This window comes from Neodiprion pinetum, chromosome 4 (assembly GCF_021155775.2).
Source record: "Neodiprion pinetum isolate iyNeoPine1 chromosome 4, iyNeoPine1.2, whole genome shotgun sequence".
In the NCBI taxonomy this organism is placed as follows: Eukaryota; Metazoa; Arthropoda; class Insecta; order Hymenoptera; family Diprionidae; genus Neodiprion; species Neodiprion pinetum.
The window spans coordinates 39,900,470-39,926,341 of record NC_060235.2 but is presented as its reverse complement, the minus strand read 5'-3'; the positions used below and the strand labels follow the sequence as shown (position 1 = coordinate 39,926,341).

General features: G+C 36.5%; 2 protein-coding genes across 11 annotated transcripts in view; both read left to right on the top strand.

The window, feature by feature from the left end:
* Positions 1 to 19,736, top strand: part of upSET — a 36,084-nt gene extending 16,348 nt beyond the window's left edge. Inside the window, exons 2-13 of one of the 10 annotated variants that reach the window (XM_046623531.1) lie at positions 1,670 to 4,343; positions 4,517 to 4,604; positions 4,765 to 4,909; positions 4,991 to 5,135; positions 5,267 to 5,314; positions 5,575 to 6,433; positions 6,575 to 7,053; positions 7,180 to 8,668; positions 8,900 to 10,543; positions 11,885 to 12,128; positions 12,718 to 12,855; positions 12,982 to 19,736. In XM_046623531.1, coding sequence (XP_046479487.1) covers positions 1,984 to 4,343; positions 4,517 to 4,604; positions 4,765 to 4,909; positions 4,991 to 5,135; positions 5,267 to 5,314; positions 5,575 to 6,433; positions 6,575 to 7,053; positions 7,180 to 8,668; positions 8,900 to 10,543; positions 11,885 to 12,128; positions 12,718 to 12,855; positions 12,982 to 13,451 — 8,109 coding nt within the window. In that variant the 5' untranslated portion in view covers positions 1,670 to 1,983 and the 3' untranslated portion in view covers positions 13,452 to 19,736. Of the gene's footprint in view, positions 1 to 1,669; positions 4,344 to 4,516; positions 4,605 to 4,755; positions 4,910 to 4,990; positions 5,136 to 5,266; positions 5,315 to 5,574; positions 6,434 to 6,574; positions 7,054 to 7,179; positions 8,669 to 8,899; positions 10,544 to 11,132; positions 11,187 to 11,884; positions 12,255 to 12,444; positions 12,543 to 12,717; positions 12,856 to 12,981 lie in introns of those variants that run through there. The other 9 variants (XM_046623529.1, XM_046623530.1, XM_046623528.1 and 6 more) reach the window with 9 other exon arrangements.
* Positions 19,737 to 20,629: 893 nt separating this feature from the next.
* LOC124217669 (aminoacylase-1) lies at positions 20,630 to 25,838 on the top strand. The gene is made up of 5 exons (XM_046623591.2): positions 20,630 to 20,801; positions 22,454 to 22,623; positions 22,956 to 23,459; positions 24,148 to 24,438; positions 24,793 to 25,838. The coding sequence occupies exons 1-5, from the start codon at positions 20,645 to 20,647 to the stop codon at positions 24,934 to 24,936; spliced, it is 1,266 nt and encodes a 421-aa protein (XP_046479547.1). The 5' UTR covers positions 20,630 to 20,644; the 3' UTR covers positions 24,937 to 25,838.
* The last annotated feature ends 34 nt before the right edge of the window (positions 25,839 to 25,872 follow it).

The following is a 25,872-nucleotide window of genomic DNA, read 5'->3' as shown; positions in this document are numbered from 1 at the left end:
ATGGATTATACCTGCAGGAATTTGAACATGGTTAATGGAAATTACTTAATCATCACAAGTTATAATTAACGCTTCCTTGAAGATTGGCCTAATTAAGGTAACGATGGAACCTCGGCACACGGATGTCGTTACAATCTCTGGAGTTGAGAAGATGCGGCGGATGGACGAACGCAAGGATGGATTGATGGAATGGTGGGTGGACGAATGGACAAGCAGGGGAAACATTCAACGTCGTTAGTTAAACAACGTTTGCTTGTAGTAATCGCGCTGCGCAATTCTTTGCTCTTTACGCGATGAACGGTGACTAATTTCTTTTTCACAAACTGCGTATGAGCTTGTTTTCGTTATACATAAAACGTATCGACGAATTGCGAAATATTCTGAATCTGAGCTAATGCATATTGGTACCGATGAAGCTTATCTTTATTCACTCGACCGAGTGGGAATATGCCGTTTTCAATACATATGGTAGTACCTACATATTTTTAGTCACGAGTAAAGACAGACACGGTTGACAACACAATGAAGTCATTATGCAGAGAAACAAGGCCTTCGTTCGCGACTATCATTATTATTTCAGCTTATTCGTGTTACCAAGTCAAGAGGCGGCAATGCTGCAACTCTGAACGAGCCTGTACACAGCCCATATTTGTGGTTGATATTTTCAAATTTACGTTTCTGTTGTTCCCTCAAGCTTCTAATATGATCTCGACTGTGATTTGGTGCAAGTCGTAATTCTTAAATTTGAAACCATTTCGTACCACTATATTTTTAATCTTGTAGAAGGGGATGTTGGATTATAAAATACATGTTGAAAATTCAATCGTTTAAAATATGTATATTCAATGCAACGATTTCAGATCATTCACCTTTTACCGAGTTTTTACTACAGGTTTTGTACTAGATATATACATCGACTGAAATGCCATCGTCGCGGCGTCAACTTCACCCGTCAATCACGTTTCTTCGAGGAGAGATTTCTCTGCAATAGTTATTCTAAGTCCCTGCATATGTGATGTTCATGTGACTACATTCTTCTTTATTTTTCTAATGCCTTATATGCGAGGTAGTAACAGCTGCGAGTACTTATCACCGGACGGTTGAATTTCGCTTGGAACTACAACTTTTACCTTATCGCAACAAACTGATAAGCGTGCCGCCGGGTAATGCAGTTCAATCTGTATGGATTCTTTGTGTCACGATCACGATCGCATTATATATCTACCTTATAGTAGTTGAAAAGTGACAGGCTATAGATTGATTATCAAGAGTTAACTTGTTAGTTATGTATGATATTATTTTACGCTAGAATTAAACGTTACTGCGACGTAGAGATGATTCAAGTTTTTTATGGAAATAAAAGTACTGCTCCAAGTCGTAATCGCTGTAATAAGGAATTGTAACCAGAATATGATTAATTTAGGTTTTTTGTTGACTCGCTCAACTTGTAGCACGTGAATTTTTCAACACAGTCATGTAACTGGGATAAATTTTTATAGAAAATAACAATCACCCGTGGGTTTTTGTTTTTAAATTTATTTTCGTACAATGAGCGTCCGTTGGGGTGTTCCAAGAAAAATGGTCGTTTTCTTAACAGTCCTCCTCCCTCTATCTAGTTTAAAACATATCTACCTTGAAAGTAAAAGAAATTTCTCTTTTATTGTTGCAGTTTCATAACCGAAATCCTCAAATAGCTCAACGAAGGAGAGAAAAAACGGATATTAAAACTGTAGTGTCAGAAGTTATTGTTGAAACAAATTTCGTCAAATTTCAATTTGGCGAAACATCAAAGCCTCCAAGACGTCGACCCCATCAGTGATCAAGTTAACCGGGGGTGGAACAGGTGGGGGTGGGGAACAGGTGTCCCCTGGCCCTGGGCTACCTCCCCCTGTCACCCCTGCAGAGCTAAATGATCCAATAGATAGTAAAAAAACCGGATCGGAGGCGGTTAACACGTTTGTACCAAATGTAACGGACGCTACCATGAGTTTTGTTCTTCAATTAGGTAGCGTTGAAAAAACATCTGAAGAAGTTAGCAACAACAACACTTCCGTACTACCTCAAGAATTGGCTGGATCGATACCGACTATCAGTGGGGTAATTGGTAAACCTTTGATTGCAACTGGTAACTGCAACAACAAAACCCAGAACTTGCAACAAAATTTAAAAACTGTCAACATCACGACTGTAACAGCTGGCTCTGCTTTATCGCCTACTGTAAAACCTGTAACTGTTACTTACCCGGTAAACAGGACTGTCAGAGATGCCCAAAGAATCGGGGGTACGCAGACCAACACTACACAAGTCTTGACTACTAGGGTTATTTCACAGAAATTACCACAATCCACTTACCAAATACATCCGACTTCTTTACCGTTGAATTCTGCTGCACACGCCGTTCATTTACCAATAAAATCATTGCACTCACCTGGCACCAATGTACCTAAGATCCAATCTTTGCCGTCTCCGACGGTTCCGCAAAATGCGAATGTACAAACTAAAATCTTGGCCACGCTGCCGAATGCGGTTCAAACTAAACAGCTGCAGCCGGCCACGATAACAAATTTCCAGACGACCATGCATCAGAAATTACAAGTTTCTACGCAACAAATTCTCAGCACAACTGGTGTGAAAACCATCACTACAACATCCGTGCCAAATGTGCAAAGGATACAAGTGAAGTCCCAAGGTATCGGTGGTAAATCGCAAACCGTTAATTTGCAGAAGGTCAAAACAATTACCAATGTAAACAATCAAACCGGGCAGCGAGGAGGCAATTTACCAAGAATACAAACTGTACCCAAGTCTCAAGTAATCACTCCGACAACTCAAACCATGCAAGTTTCAATGAGCCAAGTAATGAATAGCGCAAATATGCAGAGAATACAGCAGGTTAATTCTTCCAATGCACAACAACAACAACAACAACAACATGTGCAAAAAGTTAATCAACCATTGAACATTGGCAATGTGCAAAAGGTGACGCAAGTATTTAACAATCAGAAAGTTCAAACTCAAGTAATAACCAATACGGCCGGTCATGGTATTCAAAAAGTACAACATTCTGGACTGCAACAAGTACAACAAATGCCACAAAAAAGGGCTCAGAGAGCCACTCATAAGGGACTTGGTGTACAGAGGCAGCAACAACCTGCTACATTGAATAATTTTTCAAAAACTGTCAACTCTGTAGCTGGTATACAAAAGATACAAACAAATGCCCAACAGCAGCAAAAAAATCTGCAAACAACACAACAGCAGAGGCCACAGAGCATGGAGGTTCTTCAAAAATCTCAAACACTTGCAACGGTAAATTCGAACAAAACGCAATCTGTGCCTAACATCACAAAAAGTAACAGCGTTCCAAATATTTCTAAGCTGCAGCATAATCAAAATTTACGTAATGTCGCCAAGCAGCAAATTGCTAGCCAACAACAACAACAACAACAACAACAACAACAACAACAACAACAACAACAACAACAACTAAAAGTTCACACTCCACAAATATCTCAGCTTCAGCAACAACTGATGCATCAAACCTCGCAACCTCAACAACAGCAGCAGCAACAGAATATTGTGCAAAAGCAACAGCAACAAATGAACGTTGTTTCTCAAACACAGAAATGTCAACCTAATACTGGAGTACAACAAAAAGTGGCCACTATTACGTCTGTTCCAAACAATCAGAGGGTACAGGCAACTGCCAATTCAAAAGCTCAGCAGCAACAGCAACAACAACAACAACAACAACCACAACAACCTCAACCTCAAATGGTGCTAAGGGTTGGTCCGCAGAAAAATCAATCTCAGAATATGCAGCCTGGAAATTTAAAGCCTGTTTCGCAGAAAATGATCAACAGCGTGAAACCTTTGAACCAGCAAAATGTTGTACAGCAATCAAATCGTACAGTAAACTCCCAGCCAGTAAAAATAATTCAACAGCAACAACAAAATATCATTGGCCCTCAGAATACCCAGAAACAGCCGGGATGTATTAAGACTATACCACCTCAAAAGCCGACGCAGAGAAATCATGTGCAAAAGATGTCTGGCATCAAGACATCTCTGAATACTAATTTAAGCTCTTTAAAAGGGCAGGGAACACCGTCATCGATTGCACAGCAGAAAACTTGCATTAAAACCTTACTTCCCCAACAACCTGGTGGGCCTAATGTGTTACCCCATAAAAATCAACCTGTCAAGATTCAACAGCAAACAATACAACAAAAACAACTTGTCATTACTGCTCAATATCCACAGCAGACCAGAGCTCAAACTGGTCAAATCAAAACACTCCTACCAGTCGCAAGCGCGGACACTCGCAGGGAAAGTGAGAACAAGTGAGTACATTTTCGTTTCTGAGAAAGTTTAATACACATCTTGCGATGATTAAAAAATTCTCCGCATCAGACTCACAAAGACCTGTTTTCATTTACTTACAATTTACAGTAACCGACTTTGCACAAAAATTGATAATAATGTACATCCATTTCTTTAATAATAATCCTGATAGAAATGAGACTGAAGCTTACTCAGCGAAAGATGACAGCACACAGCCAGATCCTCAATCTCCGGTACGAAGAATGCCACTTCCGTACGAGGTATTTATAATTCTGAAATTGTTGTAAAGATGCTATGATATGACTTTACGGTGGAATTAGTGTCTCTGTTTAGATTACCCTATTACTTCTTACTAAGGTGGTAGTTGTGTGCTCCCCTGCATGGTTTGAACAACAGCTTCTCTAATTGTAGTGTCTCCAGTTTGTCCTACAAGACCATAACTACGGTGCGCCTCCACCGAGGACACCTCCCCCAGCATCACCTCCGCCACATCCTAAACAACAGCCCATCAATGGTGGAACAAGTTCTGCTGCAGTGTCCCAGCATCCTTTCATTTATGGACAAGGTAAGCATGGAATGAAAGTTAAATTTATCATCTCGGACTGTTCTCAGTTACGGATATGATCATTCTTTATTGATTATTTAGCAGTGAGCAGTAAGAATGTTGAAGACGATGCAGGTAGTGCGATAAGCAGTGAGGCTGGAAGAGAGGCAGAACCGGAAGGTGAAGAAACCGAGACAGCACCAGAAGGAGAGGGAGATGACGAAGATAGCGTGACAAGATGCATTTGGTAACTATTTACAGTGTGCATTAGTCATTAATTGCGAATATTTGAATTTGTCCGTTGTTGGTTTGTGATGTAGTTGCATTACTAAACCTGATCTATATCATTGACAAAATTTACTTTTCTTATTTTTACAGCGAATTCGAACATGATGATGGATACATGATCTGCTGTGATCGTTGCTTGTAAGTTGACTATTTTTTTTTTTTTTTTACTGAATCCTCATTCTGTTTGGTTATAATAAAGTATTAGTTTGTCTAATTTTCTATTATGCTGATCATAGCATGATAGTTAAAAAATGCAGGATACTTTATTGAAAGTTTTCCATATATTCAAAATCATTTACAGTATTGAACCCAGTAGAATATCCCGGTAGGCTATTGATTTGGTGCTGGCGATTATCAGCTCATAATAATGAATTAACTATAAAGTACTTTTTGCACAGAGTTTGGCAACACGTGGATTGCATGGGTATAGATAGATCTAATATACCTGACGAATATCTATGCGAAATGTGTCGGCCACGCCGTGTCGATAGACAAAGAGCACGCGCGTTGCAACTTCGAAAGCGCGAGGAGCTTCTGAATTCAGACACATCTTCCGATTCGTCGTCTACAAGCTCAGCCGATACTGACGTTGGCGTAAATCCAGTACAGAAGAAGCGAGCTCCTCAGCAGCAACAGCAGCAACAACAACACCAGCAAGCCCAGCAGCAGCAACAGCAACAACAGCAACAAGTCCAGCAGCAACAGCAACCACTACCGCAACTACAACCTCAGCAGCACCAACAGCAGCAACAACAACAACACCAACAACACCAACAACAGCAGCAGCAACAACAACAACAACAACAACAACAACAACAACAACAACAACCACAACCACAGCAACCAGCTCTGAGGAGAAAATCTGATCCTCCACCGCAAGTTAGACGATTAAGCACTAACAACAATAACAATAATGTTGCAAAGAGACAAAGAAGGGATCCTCATCCAAGACAGACTAGCGCAGTGCGTAAAAAGGAAACTGTCAAACGAGGCCTGGGCAAAAGAAAGACTAAGAGAAGAATGAGCCTGGAGGATAGAGAGGAGGATACACAAGATGCATGGGGAACTAACATGGCTCCTTTAAGACAATGGATAGAGCGATATGAAGAGGCTGTAACCAATCATTATAGTCCTGAACTTCGGGCTAGGATATCCAGCATCAAAGTTAATGGCGCTCATGGTGACTTGAGACAAAGCAATATGAATGCTGCTGCGACTGGGAAATGTAGGCTTAATGTGCACAGTAATAACCTGAGAGTAAGTATCTGTGATTTTTTGTATGCAATCAAAATTTTTCAATTTGATAAAATGCTCTTGGAATTGTCTGCTTGATTTTTTGCACGAAATAACTGTTTTAAATGATATTTTCAATCCTCTTTTTTTTTCTTTCGCAAATAGTTCCTGGTCGCCACTATGTATTTGCCACCGAACACTCCAGTCGTTGAACTTCGTGGGAAATACATGCTGAGTACTCAGCACAGGCCTTCGCATCCGCAAGGTCGACAACACGCACAAAGACCAGGACCTTTTGTGTTTTTTTACCGACTACCACGCGACGGGACAGAAGTTTGTGTTGATACAAGAACTTATGGTAACGACGCGAGGTTCGTTCGTCGAAGTTGTAAACCGAACGCTGAGGTGAAACATTGCATAGAGAAAGGAACATTGCATTTGTACATTGTCACAACGACAAATATCGAAAAAAATGCTGAAATCACTATCAAGCATGAGCAGCACGATATCATGCTCTCTCCGAATCCAAATTCACCTGTTGCACCACTTATTTGTGCTTGCAACAATACGCGAGAGTGTCAAGTCGCCACTATGGGACAACCAGGTAGACGAGGAAGCAACGGAGCCCTTGCAGAAAATGCCGAGTAAGTATCAGTTCGAAGTTATTTTTTTTAATTTCAAATATAAATATCTCTTAGCACGAGAATTTTTGTTTATACATGTTTACAATACCGTTACTCAATATCCAATATTTTTATATTTTCCATCAGCGGTAGGGAAAGAAGACGGCGAGGCAGAAGAAACACAGTGTGCGAAGATAGTGACTCCTTGTCTGCAGTTTCTACTATAAGTGTTACTCAGACGACTCCAACACCTGTGCCAGCACCAACGGCAGCTCCTCCTCGAAGAACTATCACAAATGCAAATGTAAGTGCAACAGTGACACGTCAGGTAGCTAAAGAAGAACCATCAACTACAGTGCAGCAGCCTCTTACTTCGCCTTCGATTACACCATCGCAAGCTCCGGAGTCAAATAAAAAGGACAAAAAGAAAATGACGAGGGAAGAGCGTAAGATGGAAGCGATCATGAAGGCTTTTGAAAGATTGGAAAAAGCAGAACAAAGGAAACAGGAAGTTCAGGCAAGAAATGCACAGAGAAAAGAATCTGGTGGTACGCATAGTGACAACGAGGAAAGTCAAGTTACTTCTGCCCCTCCTTTGAAACAAAAATCCCAAAACACGGAAAGGCCTGTTCGACGAAAGAGGAGAAAGGGTCGCGCGCGAACAACCAGCAGCTCTCATTCACAGCAAAGCAGATGCAGGACAAGATTAAATTCGGCGGACTCTGATATATCGTCGGGAGAAGAGAGTAATTCTTTGCAGTCACCACCCCTTCCGAATCAGAGTTACCCACCGATACGGGGAATGCCTTCTTACACTTCACATCTTCATACTCCAACGAAAGATGTGACCGATAGCGGTAGCGTTGGAGCTACTGGCCATCATGGAATTCCAACAGCTGCTGGCTTGCTACTTGCTTTAGCAAATTCTAATATACCAGGGCCGAGTTCTCCACCTCTGCAGCAGCCAACTCCAATCAAGAGTCCTACGTGCGATAGCGGTGCCAGTAGCAGCTCCCAAAGCTCAACTCCATCTACTCCTCTATCTTCCGCTTGTTTACTGGTCGCAGCAGCTGTCGGGCCATTAGCGCCAGGTTTCAAGTTTCCAAAAACTAAGAAGGTCCTTATGAATGAGTGGCTGAAAGAATCTCCAGATCCACCTCAAACCCATATTCCTCAAATATCCCCAATACCTGCTGTGCCTCCAGCACCATTGAATAATCCTGTCAATCAATTGAACAAACCGACCGACTTCTTGTCACCAACCGATCCATCGCCTGAATTTCTTACTCAAAGTTATGCAGCTAAAAGTTTGGCCACTTTGGTCCAGGCCGCGAATTCTGTTTCCGGAATTTGCGACTCTCCTCCTCAGCGGAGACAAACTATAACTGGAAATTCGTCGTGCTCAGGATCTACTGGCTCTGCAAAAAAAAGGTGGCTAAGACAAGCTATTTCTGAAGAATGCGATTCTCCTAACAGCAGGCCAGAGAGTCCACCCAACGAAATAGTTGCAGCTCCACCCAAAAAAAGAAGGATCGCCAGGGAAAGTTTGTCATCTGACAATTATACGCCGCCTACTACACCAACTCTGCTGACATCTGAACAACCCACACTTTCTCAGCCAACGTGTCATAACGAGGTAAATTGATGAAAACAAGTTCGAATTTCATGTGATAAATTCGATCTGTAATTGCCCTTGGTTAGCCTATTTTTATTCTCAAATGTCGGCAATTTTGTTGATCTATAACTCATGTTGAAAATTCAAAGGAAAGTTATAAGAATAATCTACGCATGTCCAAAAGAAAAACCCCAGTTTCCCGTTTTTTAACATCTTATCCATATCTTACGGGAACCTCGTCTTTTTTTTCAGGATGAATTCGTGGATATGCCTCAATCCCCCATTAATGAGAGATCTACACCGAATTTAGAATATGGACAAGACAATGTGAAGGATGAAGTTGATTCAGAGTCTGAAACAGCAGATGTGCACGAGCTGAAAGAAAAAATCGAGTTCACAAATTCAAAATTTGACAACCCTGAGTCAGCACTTTGCATAAAAGATGAGAAAGATGACGAACCAATGCCAATGGTTAAAAGCGGATCGGTCCTTCCAGAAAAAGCGCTAAGTAACGAGTTTGTAAAAGACGAAAAACCTCTGAAGAATTCACAGTCCCCTTGTAAGTCTGAACCAGCTGTTATCAAAAGTGAAATTTCTGATGCTCAACTAATGTCTGTCAATAAAACTGAACCAAATCAGGTAAAAGATGAGCCAACAGAACATCAAGGAGAGTCTCAACACATCAAAAAAGAACCAATTACGTTAAAGAAGGAAACGCAAGTGGTGCTAATTGAAAAAGGCACAGTGGAAATTGTCGATCAGAATGAACCAGACACAGAAATGGAAGACCTAAGTTCACCGATTGCTGCAATGGAATCGGACGCAGTACTGAAACAACGGGCAGCTGAAATGCGGCTTGAATTTAGTGGCAGTATTGCAGAAATAGTAAATATTGCCAGTGAGAATGAAAAATCCGACGATGACAGGAAGTTTGAGAACAATAGATCCGATGAAGTGAAATCAGACGACAACATGTCTATTGATGAGTTTGATGTCGAGGCGCAAATGATGAAAATTACTGGAGACGATGGAAACGATTACAAAGAGAAAGTCGACACAAGTTCAGAGAAAGACAAAAGCATGGACGGCATTGAGGGGCTAATGGAAAGTTCGAAAGAGGATTCCGAATCCGAAGATAGAGACATGGATGATCTTAAGGAGGAGAGTATTTCGTTTAAAGAATTCCATATAAACTCTAAGATGCGGGCATTTAGAGAGTTTGAGAGAAAACCCGAGAAGAGAGACTTCATTGACTTCGAAAATAAGCAAACGACAAATCGCGACAATTTCGAACCTCCGAAGGTACACAACTTAGGTGAGTCGGTAACTTTGTCAGAGGAATCTATACTCGAGTCAACGTCGTCGAACATTGATGTGGAATCAATTGCAGATGCTCCGCAAATTCAATTTCCCATTCCACCACTTAGCGAAAGAATACGTAAAAAACCTGAACAAACACAACCCGCCAAGTTGCAGCTTGATTTTGAAGCATCGATCATTGAATCCACTATTGAGATTGAAGTAGGTAATGCTTCGACAGAAGATGGACAAAAATCAATGCTCTCTTCGGCCCTCAGAGAATTATTAGAGGCAAAAATTGATGTTGATCCAGAACCAGTGAAAATGGAGATATCCAACGAAGAAATGAACGTTATTTCTAATGATGATCAGATGGACCGAATTTCATGTACCAATCCTGTTAAAAATGTCGATGATGTCATAAAACCTGATAAAGATCCTGTACGTGTCGAAAACGTTTCTGAGAGGGTGGAGGAAAATGTTTCAAACGAACCTAAACGTTTAAAAGATCCTAGAACTATTACGCCTACGGATATGCCAGCACCATCTGCCTCGAAGCCGGAGATTCCTGCTCCAGTCAAGCGCAAGGTTAGAACGGTAGGAATGTGGTAGAGAGCCTGTCTAGGACAGAATGCTTCTTCCTTTTTTAGTTTTCTCTATTCTTTTTCGTTCTCTCGTAATTATTACTACTCGCAATGGCTGAATTGTCTGAAACCTTTAGGGTGTATGTCGTGTGTGATAATTCAAGTGTATGGCATGACTGAATGATCCTTTTACACTCAAATTCATAAACACAATGCTATATAGATGTCACTGTTATTACATTGCATTTATTATATAACGGTCGCAAATTTATTATAGAATGGCTGGATATAGAACTGATTATATCCAAATCTCTATTTTAATTATCCAAAAGTACCGTTGATTTTATTAGTAACTCAAAATATATTCCAAGTTACCAAAAGCGTAGTAAAGATTGTGCATAATTTGAATACAAGCAAACGTCGTAACAAGTTATAAATTAACTCCAATCTATTTCACATATGTTGTATTTATTGAACTATTTTTCTTTATATTTGCAATAGAACCAGACATTGTTTTTTTTTATATCCAGTTATTCTCCATTTTGCATGTATTCATAAATTGTTTTCATAAACTGATATTTTTCTTTCACTCCCGATTCTAGGTGTAATCCATTGACGATTTACCTAGAATCGCCAAGACAAAAAATATGCTTAATGTAAGTAGGTAGTTGTAAAAATAGCTGTATGTTTAGCTTGTGATTAATTTGAAATACGTATTTTTTTTCGATTCACATTCTTTTTCAAACCTACTTTCTCTCGTATAAAAGCAACAAGATGTAAGCTGGAAATCACGTTAATCAAGGAGTTCGATGTACCATTTTAGCGTTACCCTGATGAAAAATCTCTGCATTAAGTTGAATGTTTCAATAACTAAAACCTCGAATTATGATTACGGACCATTTAATTTTATATGAATTGAAATCACTGACGTTAAATGTACAAATCTTAATCATACATTTCAGTAGCTGAAAGGATAGCAAATTGTTATTCAGTAAGTGTCACCTTAAATAGTTGAAAGAGTCTATTAAATTACGGCAGCAATTGGGACATTCATCTTAGCAATTTTATTCGTCCTTGAAATTGGATGATTGCTGTAAATACTTCTGAATAGGCTTTGCGCATCATTAGCAAATGTGCTATTCCATTACATGTGATGCGTATGTTATGAGCTATGATTGTTCAAACTATTCTCCAGCTTAAAATGATCAGATGCATTTGTGTGAAGTGAAATTTGAAAAGAATTCACCAACTTAGAAAACGTAGGCTTGCATTGAAGTATTATCTTGCACTGTTTTGCAACTAGTGAAAATCCCTAAACTCAGATAATCAATGGAGGCATTCAATTTTTTTGTAGTTGTCAATATCAGAGTATCGAAAACGTAAGCAACAGTCTACTGGCACGCCACCTGAGCCAGAACCAGAGCCATCAACTGACATGTTGTCAGAACGGGGGGGTGCAAGGGGTAGATCAGACAGTGCTAGTAGCGGAACTTCTTCGCTAAGTTCTGATGAAGAAGGAAATTCAAAAGTTGCATTGGATCTACCAAGCTTAACAACTCTACCACTGTTCATCAACGTAGATAGCGATGAAAAGAAAGGCGAGTGATCCTTGGAGCACTTAGTAAAAGATTTGCATATACAGTCGCTGCCATTACCAGTGAGCATAGGGATAGAGTGCTGGATTCAGCGTAAACATCTTTCGGTATATCGGCAATCTCTCGCAGGTCAGTAATTTAGACCTATATGTGACAAGGTTTTCTTAAATCTTAATGTTCTTCTACTATTTCAACAATGATTCAGAATAACTGATGCGCTTCAGAAATGAAACGAAACTACCTACCAGTCAATGCCTTGTTATAACGTAGCAAAGCACTAACCGTTCAGTATTTTGATACTTGTTTTTTTTTAACGTAGCATCCAGCACTCGTCTCTATTCTAGCATAGAATCAATAATAAACAATGCTGAAAGATGATAATTCTGGCACAAACTCTACGTATGAATAGGCAACCTAGGTAAATGAATTGCACAATTTTACAACTACTTTCACTACTTTGGTGTCATTTTATCCAGAAGTCTTCATAAATCAAAATTCACAATATTTTTCATCGATAGCCTTTAGGTCTTAAGACCTTTGTCTATCCTGAACCTATAAATTACAAGATTATACGAATTTGAACGATCAATAGGTGGAGAAGAAGGAGTAATGGGCTGGTCCGCTGCCCCAACTTTGGTTGAACGCCAGCGAGAGAATCTTACCGAGAGACTAAAACGCGAGTTTGGACTGTTTCTCAGTGATGATGAGGAAGAAAGAGCCCGCAAACAAGGTAGAAATCCTTCATCAATTTTCTAATGTAACCACATTTGAATCATTTTGCTTAATCTCTGACATCAGCATCTGCTATATTCTATAAAACGTAATTGAAAATATCAAATTTTGGTTCTATTTGCAGGTTTGACTGCAGAGGCAATTCTGAAGGCCCGAAAATTATCCCCTTCTGCTCATGCTCCGATTCCTATTGCAGCAACTGTGTATCCATCTCCGCAATTACCTCCTCAACCTTATATACCACCTCCTGGCTCAGCTCCGATCCATTTTCCTCAGTTTCAAGCTAAACCAGTGCCAGTGCAATACTCGAACTTTGCAGTGCCTCAAGCAGTGTCTCAGCCGATATATCCAAGCGCAGCGGCACAACCTTTGCCTAACAAACAGCAAACGCAACAATTTTTAATACCTCAAGCACCGCCGGGTTCTAATCCTTACCCACCGCAGTTCGTACCATCTTCGTCGACTGTTCCAGCCCAGAGATTTCCAACTGCGCCTCCACCACCACCACCTCCGCCACCGCTGACTGCTCAATTTTTTCCACCGCCATCCCAGGCTCAGAAAACGTTCTTCAACCATCCGACACCAAGAACATAACTCACGCTAAGGCTAGTAACGTTGCAAATTTTTTAGTCAAGTGAAAGAACTTTGAAACTGAAATATTTGTTTTGTTGTTGACTACATTGATATTGTCAAATTGTGCATATGCTGGTCCAGTAATTATCATACACAAGGTTTATTACTCCTGGACTGCTGATGAAGCATAAAAACTTAGAAAGTGTCCTCTGAGTTTGAGACACTAAAAAAAAAAAGGCTGTGCGTGACAGATGTGACGAGCCTTCTTTCAGAATGTTTTGTACATTTTTTCTCTATCTTTTATTCTTTAATTTTTCTTCTTACTCCCTCTGCATTATTTGTATGCTTTCTAGCAATTACTACGAGAAAACAGTAAGGCATTGGATATTACGAAAAAAACATACCGTACTATCACCCAGTTAGGTCTCAATTTGGTTGTACATATATAAACAAATACGATTGGGGAGTATTTTTAGTCTGTTGTATTTATTCTGACTGTAAGTTAGTGCTGAAACCGGTGTTGCATTTTGTAGTAATGATTCGTCACATTAGTGTTGCGTCTTTCTGATGAAATGTTTTATGACAGAGTTCACCCAGCTTTCGATTGACAAGTTTAAGGCATAGTATTCAAACAGGAAGTGGCTGTTTTTGATATTTTGTTATGTTTTCAAAACGTTGACAATTCGAATATTTCATCACGCGTATTTTCGACCCCCTTTCTCCTCATTTGCTCCAAGAATAATCAGTTTAGAAGTCATACACTTCTCATAAACGAGTCATCCTAATGTGTTGAAACATAGCATTAATCTGTTATCGATAAAACCGATTTCAATTAACACAATATAAGCTGGAGAGATCAATCTCAAGATTTGTTTAATCAACTACCTTACGAACTCTGCTTTAGTTATAGAACAGAACGTAATAAATGATTAGTTCACGATCGTTACTAAATCGAAGATCCGTACGTATGTACATCTTCAACATTACTTGTAATATGCACATTATATAAATTTGAACCTACGTTGTCCATCTTGTCTGTACATATTATTTACATACATGCATAATATAATATAACGATATGAAAATTATATATTTAACTGTAGTTATTTTAGATTCATATATAAACTTATGTCGTATAGGTAAGTGGGGTGCTGTTAAATATTATCAGCATTGTGCCCAAAATTCTCTATATTTTATATTTGATTGTAAAATGCCCAATGATTAGTTATAATAAATGAAAAATGCTAAAATTTATTTTTGCGTTCGGATTCGATTTATTGTATGACGTACTCATACACAGGTTAAATGGTCGGACTCTCCAGCTCTTTGCGACAGTTAACGTTCATAATTCAATTGTGAAATTTGTGCATTGATAACCGTTATTTTTATTTTTTATTTTTGTCGTTGCTGGAGCTGATCGACCAATTTCTTTCGGCCTGGCTTAGCATTATCTAATAAACTTGAATCAAAAAATAATAATGTTTCTGAATTCCTCGTGTATTGGAAGTTTTGAAAAAATGGCGTTTATTTTCTGTATGTCAAAATGAAATTTTTTTTTTATGATACGGTTTTCCAATAAAAATGTTTTAAATTATATGTATTTTTAGTTAAATAGTTGATAGAGGTACAAATGTATATTTCAGTTAAATGAAAGCAGTAAACACAAGGCGCAAATGAAAAAAGTAAAAAAAAAATAAAGAAGAAAAAAGAATCATCTTTAAAACATGGGAAAATTATTATCCCAAAACTTAACATTCAACTAAGTACAAAACTCGATGAACGGCGAAAAAAATTTTTAATGTTTAAAACATTAAAACTAGAGTAAAGAGAAAAATATTTATCATGGCAGGAGAATTGTAGAAAAAGTTTTTAAGTAAAAATATGCCATTGCCGTTAATATTTTTTACCTCTGTGTATCGCAGAGAACCAGCTCAAATTCTTACATTTTTGGTAAATTCATGACAAAATAAAACCAAAACGTAAAAGTTTCATCAATAAAGAGCAGCTTTCATGAGAAGCGTGGAACTTTTCAGATTTTCAGATGTATGGAATTTCTGAAATGCATTAAAATGTAGATTGCATTTTCATATTTTTCCACTTTTGCACACACGTTGAAGATTTCTGATTTTATGACGTGCATGTTTGAAATTTCTTTCTATGGGCAACATTAAGTAAAAATATACAGTCACACGTATACATATATATATAAATATTTTTTTGAATAAAATAATCTGCTAGTTACGCAACTACCCAGTGTATAATAATTATATTGCGTTATACATCTACATAGATAATCAATACTTAAGAATTAAGTCAATCTAACTCTTGTATATGTGTACATAGCGTAAGTGTATGATGACTGATGCAGCAGTTAAAATTCGTCACAGTCATGAATTTTTTAAAGATAGGTGGGACACATGCTTTTTTTTTTAACTTAAAGAATATGTGATGTCAATTTTGCTGTAATTTTACATAGAGTTAAAGTATGAATCAAGTATGCAATTAATTCCATAAATTCTGTTGCATCTTACTAATTTATAAATTGGCTGAGTTTTCATCACATTATGTAGTTTGCTGCACACAATACATTTAAAGAACACATTCAAATATATGGCTAGCACTGGTAGTAACATCATCCTCTTTAGTTCCAATGAACCTTTGACGCTCATGGTTGTTTTCAAGCTGCATTATTGGTGCTGACGGCAGATTTAAAAATCTTGTACCTTTCGAATAAGCTTAAATAATGATGCTTTTCTTACATTAAGTTGTAAATTCATTTGTAAATATGTAGTTCCTTGGTAAATTATAACTTATTCAATTCGACATTGAAGCAAAAATACATATGGGGCACTCTACGCCAACTGTACCGACGTTGGACCCTCAATTTTTTGATTTTGTTTGAAATTTTTTATGCCATTGTCCCATCTCCAAAACAGTACTCTCAATTTTTCAGATTATTTTCAGTTAATTTGCATTATCTATGGTTTTTGAAAACCAACATGTCTTATGGCATAATTTACAAACCTCATCAAATTCTCAAAAATCATGTGTTGGATATAATAATTGTCAAGCTGAGACTTAAAGTAAGCCGGGGATCACCTTGACTCTTTTGTAAGCTCTTCACAGACAAAAAAATATAAGGAAGAGTCAGTTTACTATGGACGTCGCTCAAATATTTTCTCATGCAACACCAGATTTTTAAACTATGACATAAGTCGTGTTGGTTTTCAAAAACCATAAGTAATATAAATTCACTCGAAAAATTCTGACGAAATTCAGAGTATTGTTTTGGAATAGGGACAATTGCATAAAATTTTTTTATCGAAATCGAAAATGGTGAATGCCCTATATATTTGAAATTGAAATATTAAACATATTCACAGTATGACGATTTAAAAGCAACGAACAGTTTATTGTTGTTTTTTTGAAGCTTCTATTTGTGGTGGCGATGTGATATAATATTTCATTGAAAAAACTTCTATTGAAATAAATTATGCACAGACTAAATTATAAAGCTCCAGTGTATTAAAAAAATTTATTGGTCAATTCTTTCTAATAAATCTTCTGTATTTTGATGTTGAGACGCAGCTCAATGCAATATATTGGTACAAAATTATGATAAATATAGTGTTAGTTGTTTTTATAAAAGTTCTTATTATCCTCGTAAGGTTGGTTATAAATTGGATGTCTTTATCGAGTACTTCAAATTTCTTAAGTTTTGCATTTTGATACTTGAGATAGAAAAAATGAACTATTTGAATGCTGTAAAGAATTACTTCACTTTATATCTTGCATTAGTTTAAGCTTCTCTGTCTGTTATACAATGCTTTGCATCAACATAATATAAGCGAAGACTATTTCTGAGGTTGTGTGCAAAAGGTTTAAATAGTAGTAATCTGCAAAAAAATAAAACACAAAATTCACGTAAAATTTCTTTAGGCTTGCAAAGAATGAGATCTTTGAACTTGACTTTTGCAATATAATTTTTCACATAAATTGCAGTGTTATAGAAGTATGATATGCTAAAATACCTCAATTTTGAGCTGCCTACGTTAAAGAACATTTCTTTTCCGTTTCAATGTACTGAGGCATAAATACAATTCATTCTAGTGCAGCTAACTGATCTATTTTGATTTTTTAAAAAGATCAAAAAACAGCTTCAAACAATTGCAAACACGGTTTACTCTATCAAATTCTTTTCATCTTTTGCATGTTCCTACTGAGAGTTCAAAACTAGTTTTAATTTAATTCTTTTTTGTAAGCCATAAACATGTTATGTAAATAATTAGTATCCTTTGAACAAATATTGTTACACTAAATCTTTTATGGTTTTTTTTTCTAATATGAAACTAATCATAGGTACTAACACTTGTATTACGTAGGGTTTCATGCATTTCAACGGCTCAATATTCTCTTGGCACTTAAAAAATTTTCTTTTCAATAATTAGCTACACAGCAAAAGTTTTGATAGAACGGATGTATTTTTCAACTTCAACCAAGGAAACTCCAATAATCGTTACGCTTGCAAGACTTAATACATGTTTGAATAATAGGACGATATAACTGCATAGATAACTGATGATGCCCGTCTGGATTCATGTACAGTAATTAATGGTATACAATATTAATACTGTTTCAAATCTAAACACTTGAATTACTAAATCTGTGATAAATTTATCAGAAGTTCGAAATTTCCAGAAATACATTCATAGACCAAACAAGGGCGCAACTATTTCAACTCATCATTTCAAATCTCTGATTGTACTACTTCTAGTGTTGTTGTTTCACAATCGGTTGTACTTGGTTGTAATTGGAAAAAAATTCTCACACAATATCGTCTTCAACAAAGCGTGTAAATTTGTTTCGTTGAATTTAGATTCTTTGAGTATATTATTTACGTTTACTGTATCTTTTTTCCTACCATAAATTACATACATATGCGTATCGATAGTTCCGATGTTAAAATTAGAAGAAAAAAAAAAACAGCTACACCCTTATGAGTGAACAATTTGTGTGCAATCTCAAACAATGATACAGCATCTGTTTGCATAGTATATTATATGTACAGCGTGTAATCAGTGGTCTTGATATAGAATGAAGTATTTATTATGTTTGCATACAAATAAGATTCAATCTGGAGTAAAGAAGCTTGATTTTTTTTCAATTGTAACAAGATATCAGCACCAAAGTTCGAAAAATGTCTTAGTATATGGTCATGTGTCACCCTGTTTTAATATAAGCAGCATCTACAATTTCACAGTTAAGAGCACCAGTTTTATTGACATATTAAAAAATTATCCATCTCAAGACTCAATGACCTTAGGTAGTGAAAAAACTTACACTTCTAATACTTCCGAAAATAGGGTGACAAATTACCAAACAAGTAATTGATAAATCTAAATTGTGTTCACATCTGTATTTCAAAATGTATCGAAATATGCTTGCATAGCTTGTTGATTTTATTTATGCTACACACAGTCTTGTTCAAATGGGCGCAATTAAGGAGTGACTTTAACGTGATAGCTTTGTTAATCGTCTGGCAGTTATCGGACCTTTTCATTCTGCACTCTTCTTGGATAGGAAATTACTGTTAAATACGTACTAAACTGAGAAATTAAGCAGATTTATACGATTACGCAAAAAATATAATATAAAAATACAAGTCTAAGTATCTCTCATATATTGAATATGCAGTGAAAAGTGTAAATACAAGATGTATAAATTAGTTTAGCTGTAGCATATAAATTTTGCAGACCTGTCTCATTTATTGTAACAATTGCAATCGCTTTGCTTGTAACCAACTTAACAACTACCCTGAATATTGTACAATTCTGTTACAACCCTGCTATATTTGTATCATAGATGTGTTAGCATAATAAGTAATTATTCGTACTATTCGACATAAGGTAGCATAAAAGAGAAAGAATTAAAGTGGTCTAAAATAATTGTTTCAGTGTTGTAAATAAATTAGAATATAGCTAATAATAATTACATACATATATACATATATATAAAAATATATACATAAAAATTTGAAATATTAATATTAAAAATAATATCAGAACACATATTATAATTTTTTATTTGCGATTCGCTGTTACATGTATGTGCCTAGATATAGCAATGTTATATTAATTATATGATATGATGAATTAATTCATGTTATTAAGTAATAAGTGTAACGAGTTCTTCAATATCAGATATTGGATATGGTATAAATTTATTATACAATATTGTAAAGAGCTCATATTTAGGCATACATGAAATTTAATAAAATCGAAATACATTTTACGAATTAAAATACAATTTCTTCATAGTTTTTTTCAGAGAAAGATAGCCCTTCACTTTTTACCATCATATTTTTCAAAACGTGATATCAACTTCAGTAAAATAATGTTTAGACTTTACTTCTTATCTCATCCGAGTCAATAACTGCTTATCATTTAAACTCTTAATAATTTCCTGCAAATTCCTCAATATTTAATTTAATTATTAATTAGATCCGAACGAATTTAATTCGTATCCGAAAATTGGGTAACTGGAACGAGAATGACGATTTAAAATTATTTTCATTACGTGTGTGGATGTGATTTTAGTTGTTCAATTAATTCACGCAAATTCATTTACAAAATTATGGAATGTGTACATCTGTGCTGGATCTGGCAACGTGTACTCGATAAATAACGTGCTATAAATCATCGTCTTGTCTTATCTCTGACAATATATGGGCCTGAGTATCTACGCGCAATACGTTATCAGAAGGTAACTACTGTGAAATAAACGTTTTTACGTCGTATTTATCACAAGCTTACATGATACGTGTGCTGTATAAAACAACACGGGTAAGCATTGTTACGTCTAGCCAGTTTCATAAATATCCATTAATTAAATATCTTCTGTGTAGAACGACTGAGGAATTAATTGTAAACAGCCTTACGCAGCGTATTCGCGAGGAACAATATGCTATTCAATGCAAGCAAGACGCAACTGGTAATTGACCTAATAAAATACAAGTGAATAATGGTCCAGTTTTAATAATTGTTATCTCGTGAAAGAGGACGCCTTCAGAGTCACTTTTGAATGGGGATTTAAATTATTGCATCTCGCGCCCCTCCTACGCGCCACTCGAGATCGCGCAACGCGATTGGCTGAACGCCGTGACGTCATTATGAGGAGAATATTTCCATTGGTTAAATCGACGCAAAGCGTCTGCTATGACAGTCGACTTCACGGCGTCCGACGCGGCGATCCGATCAGCAGGTCACGCAATGTCCTCGCTGTACCCGAAACAGTCTCAGCTGGAGGCAACAGCTGTAGAGAATTTTTGTGAATATCTCCGAATACCAACGGTCCAGCCCAACGTAAATTACGGTGAGTAATTCGGCGATATATCACTGATAAAGCCTCGTATTCCAAGATTGAAATTTTCTACCGGCCGATAATCTGGTGTGAATTATAAATTTAAATTGAACAGTTTAAAAGTGCGTGCATAGCGATTGAACGGGGTCGTCCAACAACGCGTTTCCTCCTTAGCTAAATTAGCCGATCATTACCGGAGACCGACATCCGTCATGATTTCAACCACGGCCAGATAAATGTGGGCGTGTTGCTTGTGCCACGATAGTAGTTATCTCGGCAGTTTGGTCGAAGGTGAACTCTGAAAAGGACGCGGCGTCCAAGTCGCTATCCAGCCATTGTCTGCCCCACCCTGCATGTATCAAGAAATGGTATATTACTCGTTTAGTCATTTTTTTTATCCATAGAAAGCCGATCCGTTTTATCGAAAAAGCATTCTGCGAAATTCCTCCGGCTTTAAACGGCATACGTCTTTATTTAAGGTTGATTTAAAATTATCCCCCGCCGAGCACAGCCGAACTCTTTATTCTCAGAGTCCGTGATGTGTCTTTTTTTTGTCGCTACGTGTTTTTTTTTATCCTCACGCCTCTTTCCCGGACCCGGAATCTTTGTTTACGATTTATGTCGCCAAAGTCAGTGGCGGATACTCCGCGATCTGTTGTTTAGACACTCTGAAATACTCGCAATATTCGCGCATTTCGTTAAGTTTGTGAAACGCATTTGCGAAAACCTTTGTGCCTCACGCAATCATTTTGCGTTCGTATACCTCTACGGTCGCCGGTGAAACGATAAAAGATTTTCAATGTGAAAACAGGTTTTCATGTCGAGCGTATATAAATTTTTTAAATCGCAACTGATTATTGATTCGTGGTAAGGCGTTGCTTCGTTAAATTGATTTTTTTGCCAGCCAAGAAACAATAGCGTCACTTCTATTCACGTATACAATATTGGTTGCACGTCAGTTTCATCACTAATGGTCATTTTTTTATTTTTTTTTTTTTTCATAACATACTCATTCAAGTAACTATTCTCTTTGTTATAATCGTGCTAAATGCGATCTGAAGTTACATCCGCATTATACCTACACTGCAATTTGCATTTCAATTTTTCAATGGGATTAAAGGAACTACTCTGCTAATTACAAACATTCGATATTTTATCACAAATTAGTCTTGGAGGTGCCTTTTAATAAACGAAGTAAAACAAATACCTTTGTTAATTTTAAATCATAGTTTGCAGTTCGCGAGTTTAATTTATTACAAAAATTTGACAGCAAGCTCGTTCTGATGATCAATAAAATAGTAATAAAATGAAAGTACTAGTAGTAGTTGCAACACTTGTTGATTGTAATGATTGTGCAATTTTTACCACCATTTTACGCTTAATTTATTCTTCTACACAATTATTTAACTATCCTGCTTTACAACATACCGTATTTTCAGATTGAGAATTCCTTTGCTACAATGTTATAAGCCATTCTCTGGCGATATTTTGTCAGTTGGCTAAATTTTTTATGTATATATGTATTTGAAATTTTTTTATAACAAATTTACGACTTCATAGTTTTTAATTTTATTTTTGAATTAATCCATCAATGATTCTGGTGTAACTAACAAAGTAGATCATGAAGTTTGAGAACCCGTTCTACAGCAAGTTTTCGATTTCAGATGACTGCGTCGCTTTTCTACAAAAGCAGGCAAAGTCCCTCGACCTGCCACTCAAAGTGTATCATGTGCATCCTGACAAGCCAATCGTCATCATCACCTGGGAGGGACTCAAGCCATCCTTACCTGCTATTCTCTTGAACAGCCACATGGATGTCGTGCCAGTTTTTGCTGTAAGCAATGCTTCTACATTTGACTTTTTACCATCGCGCAGGTTCATCTTATTCTTGTTCCAAATCGCAAAAATTTCAAGCAACTTGATCAAATACTTAGTATGGGTACTAATTATGTCTGTAAGGTGTAATTGTCTATGGAAGCGCTCAAGTTAATCGATCATCACTTTTGATTCAATTTTTATTACTTTCTGCAACAGTTTCTGTACAATGATGTAAAACTGTGTAACAATTCGGTTGTTACGATACTGGAAGTTTGTAACAACTGTCACTAAATTACAGTCTTTTGGCTTGGAGTAAGCCATGAGATGAATTAGAAAAATTTATTTCAGGATCAATGGACGTATCCGCCATTTAGTGCGCACATGGATGAGAAAGGAAATATATACGCACGCGGAAGTCAGGATATGAAATGCGTCGGGATTCAATATTTGGAAGCAATACGACGCCTGAAGTTGAAGGGTCAGTGTTTCAACAGAACGATTCACTTATCCTTTGTACCTGACGAAGAAATCGGGGGAGTACTTGGAATGAGAGAGTTTGTCCACACAAAAGACTTCCAGGCATTGAATTTGGGTTTCGCTCTGGACGAAGGAGTTGCATCACCGACCAATGATTTTTTTCTCTACAATGGCGAGCGATCTTTGTGGCATTTATGGATCTATTGCCCAGGTAATCCGGGCCACGGATCGCTAATGCTGGATAATACAGCTGGAGAAAAAATCAGAATTGTTATTGACAAATTCATGGACTTTAGAGCGAAAGAAAAAGCCAAGCTCAAGGATCCAAAAATCAAGCTGGGAGATGTGACTTCAGTTAATCTCACGCAATTACAAGTAAGCCTTGAAACGTAATGAATTTTTTTCATTTCTTTAAATTCTGTTCATGTCATAGCATTTCGTTCAATTTAATTTCTTTCCTTACTCTTCGAAATAATGTTGCTTTTGATTTAAATTTAACTTTATATAAACGCTGTTTTACTTTAAGTATTACGAGAACTGGCAATTAAAGGTTAGATGACAAATTATTGAAAGTTTAATCTGATAATTCCAGCCTGAGATCAAATCTTCGAAGATTCTAGGCTCCAGTATAAATTTCAAAAAGGCACTTGAATCAATATGATTTATTCATCCAGATATAGGGTGTGAAATGAACTTTTCTCAAATCTCTCATTATTTTTGATAATAATCATACAATAATTTGAGAGTAAGCTACGGGATGCTTGAAAATACATACATTTATTAGGCATTGGTCAAATTACTTTTCGCAATGTTTTTATAAAAAATCAATTGCAAGATCAATGAATCTCTAAAGAATTCGTTTTTGTTTTATTTTACCATGCCTTGATCACTAGGATGATAATATTGGTGAGTAGCCTTGAAATTGATTGGAATATGAAACGTTTCTGACGATATTATAATATTTTTTTGGTAATTTTTGTGTCCAATTGTGCGAATATAATTTCAATAGCAGCCTACTTCTGAAAAAGATGCACTTCATAATAATGCAATCTTTATTTTTCAGGGAGGTATACAAACCAACGTAATTCCAGATCAATTGGTAGTTGCATTTGATATTCGTATTGCTGTTACTGTCGATGAAAAAAAATTCGAAGATATGGTGATGGGATGGTGCAAAGAGGCTGGAGATGATGTGCATGTTAAATTTGAGCAGAAAAACGAGAAAATCGAAACCACTAAAGTAGACAGTACAAATCCATTCTGGGTGGAATTTAAAAAAGCCAGTGATAAACTGGGAGTGAATCTCGACATCGGAATCTTCCCCGGAGCGACTGACAGTCGCTTTGTGCGATCGGTAAAAGATTTAAATATAACGCTAAAGAAAACCAGAGATCGAGATCGACATATCTTTTCAGAAACGATCTATGATGCATTCGAAATTCGTCTTTTTAAATTTTTCGCGGCTCCAACAACTGTCTCAACCAATATGTGGAAATGAATTTCCATGACTTCATATAGACCACAGATCCGTACATTTATTTACAATTTTTGTATACGATCTGATTGAAACTAAATTCAACCTCGTTAAAGGGAAAAAGAATTCTAACTGTTCAAAAGACGTTATTAATTGCGTATATGACTTATTAAGTGCACATACACTTCCGTTTTTTAATGTATGTAAATGATAACATTGACTGAATTTAACCAGGTTGGAATCCCAGCGATTGGTTTTTCACCGATGAACAATACGCCGATCCTTCTTCACGATCACAACGAGTATCTAAATAAGGATGTATTTTTGCGTGGTGTTGAAATTTACACGGAATTGATACCAGCTGTGGCAAATGCTTAGAATTCATCACAGTTCGTCTGAATATGAATTTTCATGACCTGATATTCCAAGGAAGATGAAGCAGTACGGAGTGAGAAGTATGAGGCATGAAGTGTGGTAAGAAAATATGAAATATAGTTGGGGTGAAAAGTTTGTTAAAGATATATAATATTTTAATTTAATGATGACGTTAAACACAGTTTGACTGAAGTGAACTGAGACAATAATCAAAAATAGGTAATTCCAGTAATGAAAAATCGTTTTTTAAAACATTATTGAACAGCACGAGGTACATCCCAAGTTCTATGGATGATTCAAATTATTCTCAATTAAATGAAAATATATTCATGAGTAATGGTAAACTGAAACTTGAAGAAAAAAACCTGATTAAAACAAAGCCCGGTGTAATTTGAACAAACATGCAAACAATGCAAGGTTTGATTTTTCATTTTGATCATTATTATTTTCGTTTTTGAACGATTTTTCAAAGATATATAATCATGTGAATATCATACGTTGATTGAACGAAAAAATTAGAAATGTGTAATCGATTATTATCTTTTGGATGGGGCAAAATGTTGAACATTAATTTTGCCATTGTGCACTAAAAATGCAGTTAAGAAACATAAATTTGCTGAAGTTCTAATATGCGAAAACGAAAAATGTCAACATGAAAACGATGAAGTAGAAAATCAAAATCATGGAAATCAATGTCTAGAAAGAGATGAAACAGTGAAAGAGGAAAAGAAATAATATGTTGGAAGAGAAGATAAAAAAAAATTATATTTCTACGTATGCGTACGTGCACATAGATATATTCATATATTTTTGAAATAGTTATTTTAAGCGTGTTATAATAATCATTAAGCTTGTTTGAAATATTACATGTTATTACATTAAAAAACGAAGACATCTGCATTGAACCCGGAGTTGATAGATTTGATATCGCGTTGTTGG